General features: G+C 45.2%; 1 protein-coding gene across 1 annotated transcript in view; it reads left to right on the plus strand.

The window, feature by feature from the left end:
• Positions 1–20,792, plus strand: part of GRB14 (growth factor receptor bound protein 14) — a 48,016-nt gene that overhangs the window by 22,808 nt on the left and 4,416 nt on the right. The window contains exons 3-9 of the mRNA XM_060280225.2: positions 1,927–2,083; positions 12,969–13,090; positions 15,132–15,206; positions 17,384–17,521; positions 18,120–18,230; positions 18,462–18,557; positions 19,913–19,990. Coding sequence (XP_060136208.1) covers positions 1,927–2,083; positions 12,969–13,090; positions 15,132–15,206; positions 17,384–17,521; positions 18,120–18,230; positions 18,462–18,557; positions 19,913–19,990 — 777 coding nt within the window. The remainder of the gene's footprint in view (positions 1–1,926; positions 2,084–12,968; positions 13,091–15,131; positions 15,207–17,383; positions 17,522–18,119; positions 18,231–18,461; positions 18,558–19,912; positions 19,991–20,792) is intronic.

Consider the following 20,792-nt stretch of genomic DNA (forward strand, 5'->3'; position numbering starts at 1 on the left):
TTCCTTGGCAGAACTCCCTGCCTTGGAAAGGGGGAGAGGGAACAGATTTCTTGCTATTGAGAAAACCAGCGCTCCATGTCTTTGTCCTAGTCTTCTCTCAAATAAATTAGGCTTCCAGAAGGTCAGAATCTAACCTTCAGACTGTTAACTTGCCTTGGAAGTATATTGGGCGGCCTACCGAACAGTTATTTCTGCCAGTAGTAAATCTTGACTGAGTGGACATTTGGATTCTTTTGTGGATGCAGATTGAAGAGTATTGTAACCTAGAAACTGCACATAAGGAATTGCTTACAGTCCTTTGGTAGTAAAGACTTAAAAAAAAAAAAGCAGCACTGAAGCGACTTTGATGAATTATGTGTAAATGTGGGTTCTGAGTTTTTCTGTAATATCCCACGAACTAAACTTGATACACAGATGCCTGAGGTCTAGACAACTTTTCTTCATGCAAGTTGTGTGCTGCATTTCAATCTCCACCATTCCGTGTGTGTGTGTGTGTGTGTGTGTGTGTGTGTGTGTGTGTGTGTGTGTTGTTAGATGCATGAGTTTTAAAGGTTGCTTTAAAGATAGGGTGGGTAATGCTTGGCTGCTGATTTGAAGTGTTTTGAAGAGGTACACATGATGCAGCGTTCTGCAACGGAGGCAACGCTTCTGTGTTTGCAACGTGGCTACAAACATTACATCGCATGGTGTCATATCAGTGTGCTGAATCAGAGGGCAATGGGTGGAAACATGCATCATCATATCCCTTTGGAGGGCCCTTGCAGCCAAAGGGCAGTGATCAACAACAAAAGTGTGAGCAGAACAACTTCCACTTGTGCAATGAGACTTCCCCTCCTCACCCTGCATGTGCCCTGTGCCATCCTCAAACGTGCTCCCAAGATTTGGCAGGGGAACGCCCAGCACAGATTTAGGGGACAGAGGGGCAGGAGAAATCCCCTTCCTCATCAGAGTTGTTCCGCTTTCACAAAGTGATGCATTGAATGCAATCGCTCGTGTTCTCTTCTCGTACGCACCCTTTTGTAATAACGGGCATTTTTGCTAATATAAAAACAAAGCTTTAGAAAGTTGGTAAGGGTGAAGTGGTATTTAGGCATTCTTAAAACAATGCTTTCAGAATTGAATACCTCCAGGCTAGATCACCTGAGCCTACCTTACATACTGGGTCATGTCGTTGGTATTATCCTGCCCAATATTATCTGGAGCAGGGCTTGCCAATGTGGTTTCCATGTGTGTAGCCCGCAGAGGTCTTCCCCGGTGCCTGCAGGGTCCCCTCGCTCATCCCTTCTCCTGCTGAAATTAGGTTTGAAAGAAACATTCTGTTGTAGCCTGTAGAATAGGGTGCTATGTGTGGGCGAATGGGGCCCATAACAGTTTCTACAGTTTGCAAATGTGCCCATAGGCCCCCAAAGGTTGGCAACGCCTGATCTCGCAGTAGCTCCAGAGGAACTTAAGCAAAGGACTTCCTTAGTACTTCCCATCGGGGAGCTTATGACCAGAAATGCCAAAGGACCACACCTGTGGTCCCAACTTTTCCATGCTACATGTGCTTTAAATCATTGACAACCTATATTCAGGGCTTTTTCCCCCAGCTGGAACTCAGTTCCAGCATATCTCAGGTACGTGCCGATGCCATTACAAGCGAACAAAGGAGTTGTTCATGGTGAGTTCCGGCAACTCTTTTTCTAGAAAAATAGCCCTGCCTTTATTAATGTATCTGTTGGATCCCCCCCCCCCCAAAGTTATATCTATAGACAGTTCTTAAAACCGGAAGTAATTGCATCAAATATCGCGCACAGAGCAATTGTTACAGAGGAAGGTTCTCCCCATGCTGCAAGCATAAAACAAAATCACCTGCTATTGAAACCAGCATTTTCACATTCTACACGTCTGTTTGTATCAGCTAATCTTCTTTTGCCTTTTTAACAGGTAATCAAAATATATAGTGAGGATGACTCTAGCAGAGCTTTGGAAGTACCAAGTGATATAACAGCCAGAGATCTGTGCCAGTTGCTCATACTAAAGAACCATTATGTGGATGATCACAGCTGGACTATGTTTGAACATCTCACTTCCTTAGGTTTAGGTAAGTACTGCTTGCTTCAGAAAGTGTGTCGTTTACAGATGTTGCTAGGGGGAGCTCCAGTTCTTTTGTGCTGGGCTTGGATTGCGTGTTCCTCTTAATCTGTCCTCTTAATATGCTCAGAGACCTAAGTTTGCATTTATAGGTCACGGGCCTGTGCCCAAAGTCTCTAGAAGTCTAGAGCCACTGTTTTGTATGCTTCGCTGGGTGTCACAAACACAGAGAATCACTTGCAACCAATGCAGTACTAAGCAACTGTCCTACCAGTGCAAGGATTTACACTTGTGCGATGGGAGCGCATGCCCCCAAATCTTTTATAGTGGGGGGGGGGGGAGAGGGCTGAAAGTCCTGCCATGCAAGTGCACTGTTAGGGCAGTTCATAGAATAGTAGAGTTGGAAGGGACCCTGAGGATCATCTAGTCCAACCCCCTGCAATGCAGGAATATGCAGCTGTCCCGTATGGGGATCAAACCTGCAACCTTGGCATTATTAGCACCACACTCTAACCAACTGAGCTATCCAGTGCTTAGCACTGCAGCCTAAATATCATCCTATCCAGTGCTTATTCATTTTTTTAAGAAAAGAAAGGTGTCAGTATTCACCATGAGGTTCCAGTAAGTGCCACACTTTTAACCAGTGCTTTTCTTCTAGGGAAAAAAAGGTTCAGGTACTGTGTACCCTTAAGTACCCCCAGAAAAAGCACCAATTCTATCCTAGCTTGGGGGGGAGGCATTGTCTTTCACAGTAGGATAAGACTGTACAACTCATCCAAATATTTCCAGAGGTTTTTTTTTTTGGGGGGGGGGTGTTTTTTCAAATAAAAAAACCACCAGACTCCCAAATCTGTAAACTTGCATTCTTCATTGCACTTACATTGACTCCAGGCTCAGCCCCAGCACAGAAAGCCAAAAATATTGCTGCAAGGACATTGTTGGCTATGCTGCAGTTACAGTAGTGTTAGCCTACTGCATATTTCAGTGTGGATAGTGAATGCCTTGTCTTCTAAATTACATTTTGTTCCACTGAAGGAGGCTTGTCGGCATCCTCTTACAGGGCCATAAATTATCCTGGTGAGATTTGATTTAAAGTCCACTAAAGCAATAGTGGGGAATTCAGAACTGCGGCTGTTGAACTTCTGAAAGCCCAGATCAAACCATGCTATGCCAGCAGCATTTGAGCTGTGTGGTTCTGAAGCTGTGTTGAATTAAGTAATAAGCATGAAAGATGGGGAAACTTTTACAGCTTGTGCTACGTACATTAGCAATGCTTGCCCGGGCGTATTGGAGCCGCAGCTTGTCGTTAGTATAATCGCTTATGAGCGGTGAGATAAGTACAGATTTTAGGTGCCCAGTAAGCCTCAGATCTAATGCTGGCTTTAAGCGCTTTCACTTATTGCACATTCTTTAAAAACGCGCAAGGGGAACCTGCAGCAACAGACAGAAAAAGAAGGAATAGCATTCACCCGAGAGGTAGAACAAAAGACAATGTCCATCTGGTGGGGGCAGAGAGGCATGGGCGTAGGCAGGGGGGGGCAGGAGGGGGCAGCTGCCCCCCTAGAAGCAAAAAATTATTGTATTTTACAGACCATAACCAGCACTTTTCCCCTCCAAAAACTGAAGTGGAAAGGGCTTTGCTTTAGGGAGAGCAGCTCTCCACTTGCTGGGGGCGGGGCGGGAACACAGCTGTAACAAAAACACATCAAATAAATAAAGCAAAGTGGCTACCAGTACTTAAGCAGTTAAGACAATGGAGCAGAAAATCCCTTCAGGCAAGGTTTGATAGCTGACCAATTCACCCTATTGTTCTTCAGTGGTAGTTGTTAATGAGCATTCAGGGATCGCATTAAGAGTTCTATTGGCGATTTAATGAGGGTGCATTGACTAAGGTGGCTCTGCAAGGCTAAAAGGAAATGAATAAGAAAAGGGGGGGCTGTAGCTTTTGATAGACACAGTGATGTTTATAAAAAGCAGAGGTGTTCCAGTCTGCCCCTCCTCCTGCATCTGTATACTGTAAATCAGGGGTGGCCACCTCCCAAGAGACTCTGATCTACTCACAGAGTTAAAAACTGGGGGTGATCTACCCCCTTTTGGGGGGTTCAGGTCAAAGCTGTTGAGTTTTTTTAAGGAAGGGAAGCCCTGTTTTTTTGAGTTTAGGTCAAACTTGTTGAGCTTCTTTTAGGAGGAAGGGAGGCCCATTTTTGTTTAGGGCTTCAGGTCATAGTTCAGCTTTTTTTAGGGAGGAGGAAAATTTTGGGTGAACTTTTTTTAGGGGTGCCAGTGATCTAGCAGTGATCTACCACAGACATCCAGTGATCTACTGGTAGATCACAGTCTACCTGTTGGACGTGCCTGCTGTAAATCAAGCAGAGAGAAAGCTGCTTGCAAGGCTCCTGTACAGGCGTACCAGTATCTTCCTCTTGCTGCAGAGTTCCAGCATCACAGCGTCACCCAGAGGCACCCACAAATGTGAGTTATCCCTCTCTCTATTTCTTCCTTCCTTCCTTCCCTCCCTCTTCCATCCTTAATAAAATACGGGGGGGGGGCAGATAAGCCCCACATAGAAAGCCCATCAACATGGGGGGGTGACTCTTTAAAATACAGTATTTACCAGTAATTGGGGGGGGCACCTAGGCCTCTAGGAGTTGGCTGCTATGCCTAGGACAATTCAAGAAAGCAGATTGATGCATATACTATGGTAATATATCAATAGAATCATGGAATTGTAGTCGGAAGGGACCACAAGGGTCATCTAGTCCAACCCCCTGCAATGCAGGATCTTTTTCCCAAGGTGGGGCTTGAACCCACGACATGGTTGAAATATTATGCTGATATGCAGCAACACCTCGGAGCTGTCGTGACTGCGGCCGTGCCTTCCCTCGCCCTCATCCGCCCTGCCACCCCCTCTCGCCTGCCCGACCCTCCCGTCCTCTTACTGCAGAGTTCCAGCTTCACAGCATCACCCAGAGGCACCCACAAATATGAGTTATCCCTCTCTCTATTTCTTCCTTCCTTCCCTCTTCCATCCTTAATGAAATACGGGGGGGGGGCAGAAAAGCCCCACATAGAAAGCCCATCAACATGGGGGGGTGACTCTTTAAAATACAGTACAGTCGTACCTCGGGTTGCGAACACCTCGGGTTACGAACAACCCGGGTTACGAACTTCGCAAACCCGGAAGTATTTTCGCCGTGCGCAGAAGCGCAGCATGCCTTTGCGCATGCGCAAAGCGCAAAATAGCGGAAATAGCGCTTTGCGCATGCGCAAAGCGGCGGTTCGGGCCCTTTTCGGGTTACGAACTTTTCGGGTTACGAACTGCGACCCGGAACGGATCGCGTTCGTAACCCGAGGTGCCACTGTATTTACCAGTAATTGGGGGGGGGGAGATGCACCTAGGCCTCTAGGAGTTGGCTGCTATGCCTAGGAGTAGGACAATTCAAGAAAGCAGAATGATGCATATGCTATGGCTATATATCAATAGAATCATAGAATTGTAGTCGGAAGGGACCACAACGGTCATCTAGTCCAACCCCCTGCAATGCAGGATTTTTTTCCTAAGGTGGGGCTTGAACCCACAACATGGTTGAAATATTATGCTGATATGCAGCAACGCCTTGGAGCCGTCGTGTCTGCGGCCGTGCCTTGCCTTGCCCTCGCCCGCCCTGTCACCCCCTCTCGCCTGCCCGACCCTCCCGTCCTCTCCAGCCAAGCAGGGTAGCCGCCGATGCTGCCAGCCCCAGAAGCACAAGGTGGCCGCTGCCGCTGCCACGATATCATCAGGCCAGCTGCCCCTGTAGCCCCGCCCACGTTCCCACTTTGGGGCCCCGCCCCTGAACGACCATGGCTTGCCCCCCCCCCCCAGTTTTGATCCTGGCTACGCCCCTGCAGAGAGGCCTGGCTCATGGTCCTTTTTAGCTGTGATGTCAAATTGGCTAGGGCTCAGTTCTGTGTATACAGAGGTGGATTTAGGTACAACCAAGGAGAGGTAAGAGTAAGGGCTTGCCCAGCTCTGTAAAGGAGGCATGAGGTTCTGCCAAGGTCCTAGAGTCCTCCTTCCCAGAGCCAGGCAAGCGCTTACTGGGCTTTAGGAAGGAGTTAGGAGGGCTCTAGCACCCTGGCAGAGACGTGTGCCTCTTTCCCCTTCTCCTTTGCCTTGCACAGAGGTTCTCCCATTCATAGAATTATAGTGGTATCTTGGTTTACGAACTTAATCCGTTCCAGAAGTCCGTTCCTAAACCAAAGCGTTCTTAAACCAAGGTGTGCTTTCCCATAGCAGCAGGGGACTCAATTTACAAATGGAACATGTTCTGCTTCCAAGGCAACATGTTGTGCTTCCAAGGCAAAGTTCACAAACCAAAACACCTACTTCCAGGTTTGCAGCGTTCTTAATCCAAGTTGTTCATAAACTAAGCTGTTCTTAAACCAAGGTACCACTGTATAGATTCGTAGAGTTGGAAAGGACCCCCAAGGGTCATCCAGTCCAACCCCCTGCAATGCAGGAATCTCAACTCAAGCATCCATGACAGATGGGGCCAGTGGGTGTTGTAGTTCAGCAACATCTGGAAGGGCATCATGTTGCCTACCCCTGCATTACAGAAGTGAAATGTTTCTTTTCAGTAAGAGACGACGAAAGACATATTTGTGTTACTTACTAGTTCAGGAATAAATAATTCATGGTAGCTGTGCTCCAAACTCTCATACGAACAGACCCAGCAGCTGTTCCAGTGGTTCATGAATAAAGGCCCGAACCTATAAATCATCGCAAATTGAATATGGTGCTTCTGTTTACTGCAATAATCACATGTCAGCTTTTGTAATGAGTGTGTGTGTTAAGTGTTTACACACCATGCTAATTATTAGAACATCACTCTTTCTGGGGTTTTGCAATGTGGTGCCAGCTGCTTTTAACACTCTAATTTGTGCAGCTGTAATATGGCCAACGCGAGCCTTCTAAAATCATTTCCGTTGCTGATCATTTTTGGTCTACATTCTTCTCCCCTTTTCTTTGTGTTTGTTTGGCAAAATGTTCCCTTGTAAGTTTTCCAGAGTTTTTACTACCGGTACATGGTTTCTCTTAACTGGAGCTCCAAAATTTCTAAGCATCGAAACCTGGCCCCTGAAACATAAATGGAATTCTGGGCAACTTTTCAGCATGCCAGGTAGCTTATTATAGTTTGCATGTTCAAAACCCAACATTCCGAGTATTCAGATTTGACAGATGTTTTGAATATTCGTAAGTTCTTTAATCCCCCCCAATATCTTTTCAATGTAATTATCCAAACGCTGTGCTGAATCAGAGGATCACACTAACTAACCCAGTGTTCCTGCTGCACTGCCTACATGTTTTCTACCCATTGAAGAGGAAATTGTGAAGCGGGCTCAATTCAGGCTGGGGGTGGGGAAAGATGCCTAGAACTCTTCACTGGTGCCAATGGAAGTGCATTTGCCATTGCCAGGAATGGGGAACCTTGTGTTCCCTTCTCAGCAACCTTCCAAGGCCTGCATGCCAGTGGTGGTCAGGGGCCTGGTTCAAAAGTGAGCAGAACAATGAATATAAATGCTACCTTTGTGCAGCAGGCTAGATGCAGCGCTCTCTCTCTCTCTCTCTCTCTCTCTCTCTCTCTCTCTCTCTCACACACACACACACACCTACCCACTCACCCCACTCTGTCCTCTGCCCAAGCATGCAAGTGGCCTTATAGAAGAAACCTTCATCCATAAACAAGTATCTGAAGGCAGCCCTGTATAGGGACATTCTTAAAAACTTTTCTTGCATTTTTAATATTTTGTTGAGGGCTGCTCAGAGCGGCTGTAGCAACCCAGTCAGATGGGTGGCAAAACAACAACAACAACAACAACAACCAGCCCTTGGGCTGATTATACCCCTTTTAAAATGTGTTTGTGGGAGGGGGTTATTGGTTTGTTTGTTTGTTGGTTGGATGGTTGTTGTTTTTGTAATGTGTTTTGTGCTTTTGCATTGTGTTTTTTTATGCAGTGAACCGCCCTGAGATCTGCAGGCGAAGGGCGGCATGCAAATGTAATGAAGAAAAGTAAAAATAAAAATAAGTATTATGAGAGTTCAAGGGTATATTCCAGCCAGGGGAAAAGCACCCAAGGAGAGTGCCTAGCAAGGTCAAGAAAGGGCTCCATCCTGGGGAGAGGGGATTGTCGCCCTGGGTAGCATTCCAAGGTTTTGGAGGGCTGCATTTGGGTGTGGGGTTCCTCACCCCTGACTTGCACCACTTGTTCAGTCAGTGAAACATTATGCCACTTCAGGTTGGTGGTAGAGCAACCCCTGGGATTTCTGCACCAGCTTAACTTTGTATTCTGCTGGTAGAAGAAGAAGAAGAGTTTGGATTGGATATCCTGCTTTATCACTACCCGAAGGAGTCTCAAAGCGGCTAACATTCTCCTTTCCCTTCCTCCCCCACAACAAACACTCTGAGTGAGACTTCAGAGAAGTGTGACTAGCCCAAGGTCACCCAGCAGCTGCATGTGGAGCAGTGGGGAAGCGAACCCAGTTCACCAGATTACGAGTCCACCGCTCTCAACCACTACACCACACTGGCTTTCTTGAAAGGCGCTTTTGGTCCTTCTTCTCTTTTCCAGTTCCATGAACGGAAGCTGATCAGATGGGCAGTTGAATCTTATTTTCACAGCAGCCTCTTCCATTGCACCTCAGGGCAACAGGCTAGCTTAGGGGGCACAGGGCAAGAAGCTGCAGAGCTCACTGCTGTGTCCTCCAGGGCCTTCCTGCTGCTGCTGGAAGGGGTGTGTGTGTTAATACTTGCTTTTGCATATATACTGGTATGTGTGGAACGTTGATATGCCCACTAGGTGTCGCTGTTGTTTATAACTTACAGATACAACTTTTAGCAAGTGCAGAATTTCAGTAATTCTTGGTTTCTACTGGCATTGGTTGTTTTTTAGTTTTTTGAATTACTTGAAGGCTGAAATGGTAAAACTCAAGTTAACCATGTGTTTCATACCGTTGCAGGAGTTTGGCCATCATCACTCCCTCTAATAGTGGTACAGGGTTGTTGTGGGGGTTGTTGTTGTTCTTTTTCTTCTTGTTGTTGTTTATTAGTATATTGCCCTTCATCTGAAGCTTCACAGCATAAAAATGCGGAAGGAAGGAACTATGTATGCCATCTTGAGGTCCTTGGGGAAGGTGTTATCTAAATTCAACTAACCAGTCCACAAGGGAGCATTCATTCAAAATATCATGCCAAATATCTTCACCCCCATCGTTCTGCATGGACACTGATGTCCAGTGCCAAGGGCCTTCTGGTGGTTCCCTCGCTGCGAGAAGCAAAGCTACAGGAAACCAGGCAGAGGGCCTTCTCGGTAGTGGCGCCCACCCTGTGGAATGCCCTCCCATCAGATGTCAAATAGATAAATAACTACCTGACATTTAGAAGACATCTGAAGGCAGCCCTGTTCAGGGAAGTTTTTAATGTGTGACATTTTAATGTATTTTAAATCTTTGTTGGCAGCCGCCCAGAGTGGCTGGGGATCCCCAAACAGATGCGCGGGATGTGTGGGGCTTATGTACTGGGAAGCAATATAACTACTCCCTGTCTAATTTCACCATTAATATTCCCTAAGTCTTGCCCACGGGAATCCCAAATGGGGGAAAACGCCACTCCACAAGACCTTGTGCTTTTAAAAAACAATACTATAAACATGCTTGACCAGAGCCATTGATGCAAGAAACAAAAATAAATGGATTTAATTCATGGCTGACTATGATTAGATATGAGTTGGGTAGAAGAGAGCAGATGGAGGGAATAATTACAGACAGCGCTGTGCTGGAATCTGTCCTCCAGTTTCTCAAATGTCTTCTTCCCCTTCAAGAGAGGCTGCCATTTTTCTGGATTCTCAGAGGGCACTTCAGAATTTCTTTAGAATTTCTGTGGGTGTGCATTTTCAGCTTTCCCAATTCTTCCAAGGTGGCCAAGAGGAGTATATGTGTTTTTTTTACTTTTGGGCAAATGTTTCCCCAGTGCTCTGCGGGGCCTTCCTGGAAGCTTGTGGGCACCAGTCACAAAATGGCTGCCATGGGGGCATGTCATAATACAAAATGGCTGCCACATCTAAAAGAGCAGGGAAGGAATCAGGACCACAAAATGGTGCGGGCATCCCTTTGCCTCACTTTCCCCTCAGTTGGGTGGGGATGGAAGACCGCCGCCAGCACACTTGCTCACAAAGAGAAGCCCTTTCCACATTTCCTCTGTTCAGAACAGAAGGGAGAGAAGATGTCTAGCCCCGGCTTCTAGTGAAATGTAGGGGGACGTGTTCCATGGAGGAGAGATCAAGCCTGATCGGACAGGAACTGAGCAAGAAGATTACAAGTCTCTTATGCATTGTGGGGGTATTTACTGAAAGCTCTTTGGGCCCCACAGAAGGTACTGCTGGGCACAGAGGAGCCCATGGATGCCCATGGAGCCCATTGCCAAGCAATGGTGCAGGTTATCCAAAGAGCTTCTAGAATTTTCTTTCAAGGTGTGGCTTTCAAAAGAAGTACAGTATGGCATCTCTTGGGCGTTGTTCCAGAGGCAGAATTTGATGGAACCAGCTTCGGTTGTGATAAATGTGATGAAACACTCCATTTGAAACATATGGCGTAGAATAGGCTTGCACAGAACTTGAGGCCACACAGTGAGTGCAGCCCGCTAACTATGCATTGTGACTTGCTAGGTTCATTGTAATTTCTCTGTTCTTCCCTGCAAGGCAGCAAAGAATGGGAGTTTTCCTGACTCCCCAGTAGACCACCATATACAACTGTATTTGACTTGATAGGCCATTAGATGTATAGACCGGGCTTGGGGTCTGTACCATGAATATTTTTTTTTAATGTTCTATCACTCTTCTTTATTCTGGCAGTTTTGTTAATTGATTGAAAAGCTTTTTGATGTATTGGGTGACCAAGAATGCTCTCGTAATTTCATAAATTTGATGTAGCTTTTGTTTTGTAGGAAATGGAAAATTGCTCAAACCATGTTGTAGATATCAGCTCTGAGTCCAAGATGATGACGTTAGATGATGATGACTGTTCATTTAAATAATCCATAATGCAATCAGCTAAAGGGTTAATATATTCTCTTGAGAATAGGCATGAAACATTTTTTTTTTAAAAAAACTTTCCGCACCTACCAAGCCTGCAAATGGTGGCATTTTCATAAATGTCACTTTGACATCCATGTAACCACACTTAAATGTCAGACCAGTTTGAAAGCTTTCTTTAAAGTCTTTAAAGAAGCATATTTTGAGACATGGCTCAGTCTTCAGCATGGTTTTTCAATCTCTCTGCTGCCATGAAAATTAAATGTATCTTTTGCAGCAAAATGGTCTTCGTTATGCCAGGTTGATATCTACCAGTGCGAATTTATTTGAGCAAGTGTATGACAGGAGATGATGTGCGTGTTCTGCATAGCGACTTGTCTCGTTCACATGTGGATATGTGGATTTGGTGCATATCATTTTTAGCTTTTGTCGTCATGGAATGTTTCCTTGGTTTACTCAGTGAGGAAGTGGGTGGGTGGGTGGGGAGGGGTAAAAGTATTAAATGAGTAGTAGCTGGAGCCAGCCCTCCCAATGGACAGTGTTTCATTGCCAGAGTTGAAGAAAAATTCCACAGCCAGCCTGGTCAGCATCTGTATGTGGAATGGGCCAGGGCTGCTGTGATGTTTTTACGCTGTTTGTTATAGCTTTATCAACCCAACCCACCAAGGGTTAACTCAGACTCCGTATCGATTGACTGGACATCCCATGAGGGGAGGGGAATGGTTGAATGTTTAAAGAGAAGGGAGAGCCGTTTTGTCAGTTGAGAGGGTGCTGGGGGAGCGGGAGTGTGAGGGTGGTTGTAAAGAAGATCTAGGAGAGTAGGGTTAGGTTAGGTAGTCGTTAGGTTATCTAGTACATGAGTAACAAGGTTATTCCCATTGAAACTAAGCTTGTACAACAGGAATACCTTAAAGCAACCATTATGTTCTTGAGAAATAAACTTTCCAGTGTTAAAGTGCCAATCAGAAAATTGTCTGTGTTATTTTCCAGCCAAGGTACATGAAACTCATTCATGAGGACACCCATTAAAAAGACAACATTTCCTTCAAGAGTGGAACTGTTAGTTTGTATCTTTGGGGTGCACCAAGAGGGCGAGCCAGGCAGACAGACCCAGGGTGTCATAAAGTTACCTCAGGGAAAGGGCAAGCTTTTACAGAAAGGGATTCTTAGAGGCAGAACTCCCTATACTGCGGACACAAGGGATAGTCTCATATACAGCCCTGAACTTTTAATAGGTACCTGGCCACGGTTGTGCTGGAAGAGGACTCTCTTTTGTATAAAAGAAGAGGAAATAGAATAAAACCCTCGAGTGCATGAGGGAATACAGAAAGGATAAGGGGAGCAATAGGGGGGAGGCTCGGTTTACCCCAGACCATCCCTGTTAGTTCTTTAAATAAGTGAGAGGTAGAATAAATAAGACAGAAGCAAGGGTCTTTCGTCGCAGCTGCCATCTTGTTTTTTTGCAACAAAATGTGTCAGCCCTGGTCGTAGTTAGATTAATATTGTATATAGAGTGTCAGACATCTTTCATTGAGCCAAACTACAAACATTGTCATACTTATAGGGACATATTCATGCCAGCCCAGATGCATAACCCAGACTGTTTGTCCCTGCTTTCACCTTCCTTCCTTCCTTCCTTCCTTCCTTCCGTCCGTCCGTCCGTCCGTCATTAATTTCTTTCTTGCCTTCCAGCCCTTTTCAAAAGTTTCACAACAGCTGCTGCAGTATCATTATATTGAGTGGCTTATACAAATTCTTGCATTTTACCACTGGAGGTGAATTAATTTAGGAGAATTGCTAGGATTTATGTTTCTTTTATTACACAGAGAGAATAATTGAAGACCATGAAATGATGATTGAAATCCAGTCAAGATGGGGAATTGAAGAAGGCAATAGATTTTATTTTAGAAAAAATTATGCCAAATACGAGTTCTTCAAAAACCCTGAGGTAAGTCATGATTGTATCTTGATATGATTCAATTACTAATCTTTAATATTCAGGGTGGCTAGTCATCAGTTATGGCACCCAGTTAATATCAGACTGTTGTCAAGAAATGTAACTAACTGTAAAAAAATAAATAAAGGTAAAGGACCCCTGGACGGTTAAGTCCAGTCAAAGGCGACTATGGGGTTGTGGCGCTCATCTCACTTTCAGGCAGAGGGATCCGGCGTTTGTCCACAGACAGCTTTCTGGGTCGTGGCCAGCACGACTAAACCGCTTTTGGTACAACGGAACATCATGAGGGAAACCAGAGTGCATGAAAACACCGTTTACCTTCCCGCCACAGCGGTACCTATTTATCTACTTGCACTGGCATGCTTTCGAACTGCTAGGTTGGCAGGAGCTGGGACAGAACAATGGGAGCTCACCCCATTGTGGGGATTTGAATTGCCGACCTTCTGATCGGCAAGCCCCAAAGGCTCAGTGGTTTAAACCACAGCGCCACCCACGTCCCATTGCATACACACATTACCATTGCATACACACATACACCCACACCCTGATAACATGAATATAATTCTAGGCACTGAGGGTCAGCTGAAACAAGTTTCTACCAAGTACCCAACAAGGCAACACAGTATTATTAGAATAAGCGGAAGAAGTGGCAGGGTGCTTGGGCTCTGTTGAGTTACTTTATCTTACTTATTGCTTCCGCTGTTTAGTGTTCTCAAATGGAGTATAGCAGGCTTGCAAATAGTTCTGCAAAGCTGCTCCCATTAGTACTAGCCCACGCCACTGCCTGAATATGGGGTGGCCACATGCATGTCGGCCTATCCCCTGGCAGGGCCCATATTCAGACATCTTCCCACTTACATGGGGGTTGTGTTTCCAGGTACCGCACATATTTGTGAAATCGTGTATTGTGGTGAACACACTCTAAGAAGCCTGTAAATACCCTTTCAACCTCTGGAAACCCTTGAGGGTGTTGCAAAGGTTCCTGGGATTGCTAGCTGTTTTCCCGCTTCTTTTTGTGTAATTTTTGCAGTTTTCCCACTCTTTTCAGTCCGTTTTGTGCCTTTTTCCAGTTTAAATTGATTTGTTAAATTATTTCCTGGTGCCACGCATAAACATTTTCCCATGAGTGGAGAGGAACCTGTACATTCTACCTGAATGTGGCAGCTTTAGATACCTCTTTGAGAGAGAACCCTGATTACATATGGCTCACCAAATCCACCCAAGTACTAATCCTCTTGATGTTCTGGATGCTGTGGAATACCCTCCGCTTATTATCAGGAGTAAAGCATTAAGAATACCTGGTGTTGCCTTTAGTCAGATTACAGTGATACCTCAATTTACGAATTTAATCCGTTCCGAATGGACCTTCGTAAGTCGAAAAATTCGTAAGTTGAAGCCAATGGGGGGATTAAAAAAATTAGTAAGTCGAAAAAATCATATCTAAAAATTCGTAAGTCAAAAAAATCCCATCTAAACCGCATCCAAAATGGTGGACGGAACTCTGTTCGTAACTCGAAACATTCATACGTCGAGTCATTCGTAAGCCGAGGTACCACTGTATTTCTCTAGCTATCACTATGATCATTCATTTCATTTCTATAGCACTTTATAGATTTAAAATCTCAGAGCAGTTTAGAACACATTAAAACATCAAATAAAACAATCCAGATAAAAACGTTACTGAAGAAACTAAAATATAAAATGTAGCCCAGTTTTGTCTACTCTAGTTGTAACCACTGGTTCAGAGCCCAGGCAACTATTTTGATCCTTTTAACTGGACCTTCCAGGAATGGAACCTGGATCTTTCTGCGTTCAAAGCATGTGATCTACCACTGAGCTTTGGTTCTTCAGCGTATAATCAGATGCTATAAGGCCTTGTTTTTAGGCAAGGGCAACTACTGAGGTTCTTATTTTACAAGAGGGCTCATAAACAGGGTATAAAGGAAACGAAACCTAGGCCTTCTAACTAAATGTGGTCTCCATCTGCGAATTTTTCCTGGACCCTTCTAGTATTTTGTTTTTTCTTTAACAGACTTTCTTCCCTGAACACCTGATATCCTTCTCAAATGAGATCAATGGAGCCACGAGCCACACGCAAATACTGCAGGTGAGATGTTGATGTTTTAAAAACGGGACTGCTCAGCTGAGTGAAAATCTCAAGCATTGCCTTTGTGGACAGAACAATAGGGCCCAGCACTGATAAGAACAGCACGATCCCTATTCCCCAAATTTAAGTGCTTCATAAAACAAACCTCCTTCTTCACTCTCACATTCTGCTCTATGGGGAGTTTTGGTTTAAGCATAGCCAGTGATGGCTGGTGCTCATAAAAATGTTAAGACAGAAATCTGGGTGACCATCAGTGAATGGCATCTTAGCCCATGACTGGCAGAGCCAACTAATTCTAGTTTGCTCATCCTCTGTCCTGCTGAGTTCTACAAGGGGCAACACTGAGACTAAGGAGGAAGAGGGAGCTGACAGATAGTACTGGTGGCATAGCGTGTGCGGGCCCAGGGGCTGTTAGGGGGTGCAAGATTGCAACATCCAGTGGTGCCTTCAATAGAGTTGCACGCTTGCATCGCTGGGCTCCGTTGAAAACGGCTTCTCCATGTGAACCAGGAAGTGACCTCTCCAGACAACAGAACGACTCTTTCCTTATCTCTGTGGCTGCGAAGTCTTCTTGGGTGACACGGACGCCATTAGGCAGTTGAATGTGCATGTGTACTCCACCCATTTCCCTCCCACTCCCCTCTGTGCAGAACCGCCAGAAGGCCCTCAGCGCTGGATCTCAGTGTCCGGGCTGAACAATGGGGGTGGGAATGCTCCTTCAGGTATATAGGGCCGAGGCCATTTAGGGCTTTAAAGGTCAGCACCAACACTTTGATTGTGCTCGGAAACGTACTGGGAGCCAATGTAGGTCTTTTAGGACCGGTGTTATATGGTCTCGGTGGCCACTCCCAGTCACCAGTCTAGCTGCTGCATTCTGGATTAATTGCAGTTTCCGGGTCACCTTCAAAGGTAGCCCCACGTAGAGCGCATTGCAGTAGTCCAAGCTATTTACATACTAAAGGGGAAGGGAGGGCGGACCTGGAAAAAGATGTACAGTGGTACCTTGGTTTTCAAACTTCCAAAACCTTCGGAAGTTTGACTTCCTCCGTTCGACTTCCGAAACCTTTCGAAAACCAAGGCACGGCTTCCGATTGGCTGCAGGAGTTTCCTGCACTCAAGTGGAAGCCGTGTTGGACGTTTGGCTTCCGAAAAACATCCACAAACCAGAACACTTACTTCCGGGTTTATGGCGTTCGGGAGCCGATTTATTCGACAACTAAGCCGTTTGGGAACCAAGGCACAACTGTACTTTTTGCTGCGAAGATTGGGTCTGCGTTTTTCCACAAAGGGGATATCAAAGGTAAGGTTGGCAAATGGTAGAGCTCAGTAGAATAAGTAAAATAAGAACAATAGAAAAGCCCTGTTCTGCTGGATCAGAACAAAGGCCCAGCTAGTTCAGCATCCTATTCTCACAGTGGCCAGCAAGAAGCCTCTGAGAAGTCCACAAACAGGACCTGAACAAAACTTTCCCCAGTTGTGACTCCCAGCTACTGGAATGCAAAGCATGAACTTCACTGTCAAGGCTAGTGGCTAAATAACAGCAGGCTACCTGCGGGCTGTGCTGTGGGTTAAACCACAGAGCCTAGGGCTTGCCGATCAGAAGGTCGGTGGTTCAAATCCCCACGACGGGGTGAGCTCCCGTTGCTCAGTCCCTGCTCCTGCCAACCTAGCAGTTCGAAAGCATGTCAAAGTGCAAGTAGATAAATAGGTACCGCTCCAGCGGGAAGGTAAATGGCGTTTCCGTGTGCTGCTCTGGTTCGCCAGAAGCGGCTTTGTCATGCTGGCCACATGACCTGGAAGCTATACGTCGGCTCCCTCGGCCAATAATGCGAGATGAGCGCGCAACCCCAGAGTCGGTCACGACTGGACCTAATGGTCAGGGATCCCTTTACCTTTACCATATCCTTAGTAACATTAGCAGCGTGCAAAGTGTTTTCAGAGTGTGTGGAAGCTCTGAGGTCCTTTCGCAAAAAGCTTAGCAATATAGGAAACCAAATAACATGTTCTGTTTCAGTCAGATCAGCAGCTGAATTCCCACAGGCTTTTGAGAACTCAACACTCCTCGCCTGTCAGTCAGTCCGAAGCTCTTCCAGAGCTCCCAAATATGCACAGGAAGGAGTAGCTGGATAAAGGTCTGTTCCTGTGGGGTTCAAAGTGGTATTTTCTTCCCCTTTCAGATGTTTTTAAGTTCCAGTACATATCCTGAAATTCACAGTTATTTACATGCTAAGGAGCAAGGGAAAAAAACCTGGAAAAGGATGTACTTTTTGCTGCGAAGATCGGGTCTGTATTTTTCCACTAAGGGGACGTCAAAGGTAAGGTTGGCAAATGGTAGAGCTCAGTATGCATCCTATATTCTCTCCACAGTAAGGGATAGTTTTGTCCTCCTCTTGAAAAAGCCAAGCTCCCCCTCTCTCAAGTTTTGTTGATGATGCTGTAAAAAAGAAGAAGAAGACATTTATGGTGCAGGCAGGCATGGAACGGGCTAGGGTTCGTTTGTTTGTTAATATTCAAATAAATGAAAGTGGTTTTTATAACTTGCAGAGCTAACTGGCAAATTGAATTTTTAGCATAACTTTTTAAAAATAGGCCGCTAAACAACCGCAGGGCACTTAGTTGGCGAAGCTGGCATAGGCATCATACTGGTTTTGGCTGTAAGTTGCTTTGAGTTGCCTTTGGCAAAAGAAAGCGACTAATAAATTCACAAAGGTTAATAATAAATGGGTGTTGATCGAAATCGTTTCACTTCAGGAAAGTAAGTTGTTGCACCTTACATTGAAACACTTCTTTTATCATTCAGGTGCCAACTTGGGGAATTATATACTTTAAAGAATGGTCTCTCCCCGCCCTACTTTTTGGTGTAAACAATTTAAGAAGATGTCCGTAATAGTTTTATATTGCTCTTCCTTTTAGGAGCCAAGGCACCTGCAGCTTTTCAGTGAATTCAGCAGTAGTGACATATATGTGTCTTTGACAGGCAAAAAGATATCTGGAGTGCCAGTCAGCTATGGGTTCTGCTTTAAGGTAAATGCCTAACCGTTTTGATGATAAATAAAACATATTTTTGTGGGGGGAGGGGAGGATTTATTTACTTCCGTTATAAAAATTGGTACCAGGAAAAATAATACTGAAATTAAATTTAATTTTTTAAATGATATTTTGATTATGAAATGGGAGAATTAGTGGCCTTTATTTCAACAGGTATTGCCTTCAAGATATGAATTAATGCTAAAACAATATGCTGTGGCCTTCTAGCCTCAGAAAGCAGGAGGAGCCAGAGACCTGAAACAACTTTATGCAGAAAGTGAACAAAATAGGACCTGCTGGGTGACAGCAATTCGGTTGCTTAAGGTAAATGTCCTCCTCTCCTATTAATTGTCTTTGCCAATTATTTCTGTATACAAAATGCCTCGTTTCTCTTTTACAGCCTCTGGGTAAAAATGGTATTTTCAATCTCCTTAAGCTCTGTGTTTTCTGTTTTTACATACATAGTATTATACCCCACACTTGGCAATTATAAATTTTATGTTTCCAGGGCAGCCAACAGTGTACAGTAGTACCTCGGGTTACGAACACGATCCGTTCCGGATTGCGGTTCGTAACCCGAAAAGGTCGCAAACCAAGCGCCGCTTCTGCGCATGCGCAAAGCGTGCACGCTGCTTCTGCGCATGCACGCCGAAAACACTTCCGGGTTTACGGAGTTCGTAACCCGAAGTGTTCGCAACCCGAGCGGGTTGTAAACCGAGGTACGACTGTAGTAGGAAACAATAGAAATAGAAAATGATCACGCCTATAAACTTAAGACAGCAGATTAAACAACAACAACCCATGCGAATAGACAGTAAAATAAAAACTTCTTTAAGTTAAAAAGGGTAACCTTAGAGGTTCTTATACCTTATTAGCTGGAAAAATTTTTTAATTCCGCCCCCTTTTGTGGTTATGTATGGCTCTTGATGGTGTTTCCTGCTTGGCAGGGGGTTGGACTGGATGGCCCTTGTGGTCTCTTCCAACTCTATGATTCTATGATTCTTAGTTACCCTTTAATGATTAAAGCATATGGACACGACAAATAAAAAGTTTAGTAATGGTTATTATTAATAAAGGGTCTTGAAAGTAAGACCCCCTAACTTCAGCGGGGCTTGCTCCCTATGAAATAATTTTAGGATTGCAGCCACTCAGGCTTACTTGCCAATACAGGTGAATTTTACAATACGATTAAGAGGGAAGTTTAGAAATTATATCACATGCCATGCTAAACAGTCTCCCAATGTCCAGGGGGAAATTTCCATGGGTTGCAGAGGAAAGGGTGAATGGGGCAGATCCGGGGCCATGAACTCTGTTTTGTTCCTGGAAGGCGGGGAAAGGATCTAAACCTATATGGCCGGCTACTGTTGGAGGAGAATGCTGGCGTAGGTAGACAGCTTGGTCTAATCCAGCTTTTCTGTTCTTAAATATTTTTTAAAACTCCCTGCAAAGGAGTGTCAACATCCTTATCTGGGAAACAGAAAAGTAGCTACCTACTAACTACTTCAAAGCTTGCTTTTTTTTTTTTTAAAAAAAAGGGAGCGGGAAGATTATGGGGAGAGGCAAAGTGTGATGGAAATTACCCACTTTGTGGTTGGCAGAATTCACCTCAGCACTTTCCGACTGTTGATCTTGAAATCCACAAGACTGTAATAGTTCTTTTCCTTCTTCTTTGTTTGTAGTATGGGATGCAGCTTTACCAGAATTACATGCACCCCTATCAAGGTAGAAGTGGGTGCATTTCTCGGAGCACACCTGTGGTAGGTACTTCTCAGCTCGTATGAAGCAATTCTGATCCACACAACCCGGCCTTCTGCTTTCTCCCAGCCCCCACCCGGCCCCAGTTATCTGCTGGGTTTCCCCTAGTATTGCAAGAGTATTACATTATGCTGTAATTTGTTCTCAGGGCATCCTATTACCTGCACCCTTAATTCATACTATTTCTGCCAAAGATGTTAAACTAACCTTAGCTCCCTGCTCCCCTTACATGAACCATGCACAGGACCATATGGATGAACCTCAGTGAGATACTTTCATCCCTTTTGATATGTGCCTGTATCTTAGCAGCTGCTGAAAAAAACGGTATTTGGGTTGATTCTATATAGAGTGCAATGCAAGCTCTACAAAAGGGGGGAGGACAGTTCCTATATCTCTGAGCTAGGCAAGCTTTGGGGGGCCCCAAGGCCCACATGCAGTGGTGGGGAAAGGGGGGGTACAGTCACACACACACACACACCCTAACATGCGCACACAACCTTTCCCCCCTCTTGCGCGGACATACAGTGTTTAACCTGCCTCACAATGTTCCTCATGCCACCAAGATAGTTGTCTGCAGTGATTTTGGCTATATGGGGAGCACGGCTGCTGTCGGGAGAGATGTTTCATGTTTCCCAGTGGACAAAAGGTTATCCTGCCTGTGCCAAAATCAGTGATGCTACCTGGCTGATGATACCCTACCTGAAGCGACGGTACCTAGAGTGACCGAGGGCTACCTCTAGCTCATGTGTTGCCCACCTGTGCCCTCTGTGGGCCATTTCTCTATTCACTTAGTTACATGGCTCA

The sequence above is a fragment of the Zootoca vivipara genome, chromosome 1 (genome assembly GCF_965207765.1).
Source record: "Zootoca vivipara chromosome 1, rZooViv2.hap1.1, whole genome shotgun sequence".
In the NCBI taxonomy this organism is placed as follows: domain Eukaryota; kingdom Metazoa; phylum Chordata; class Lepidosauria; order Squamata; family Lacertidae; genus Zootoca; species Zootoca vivipara.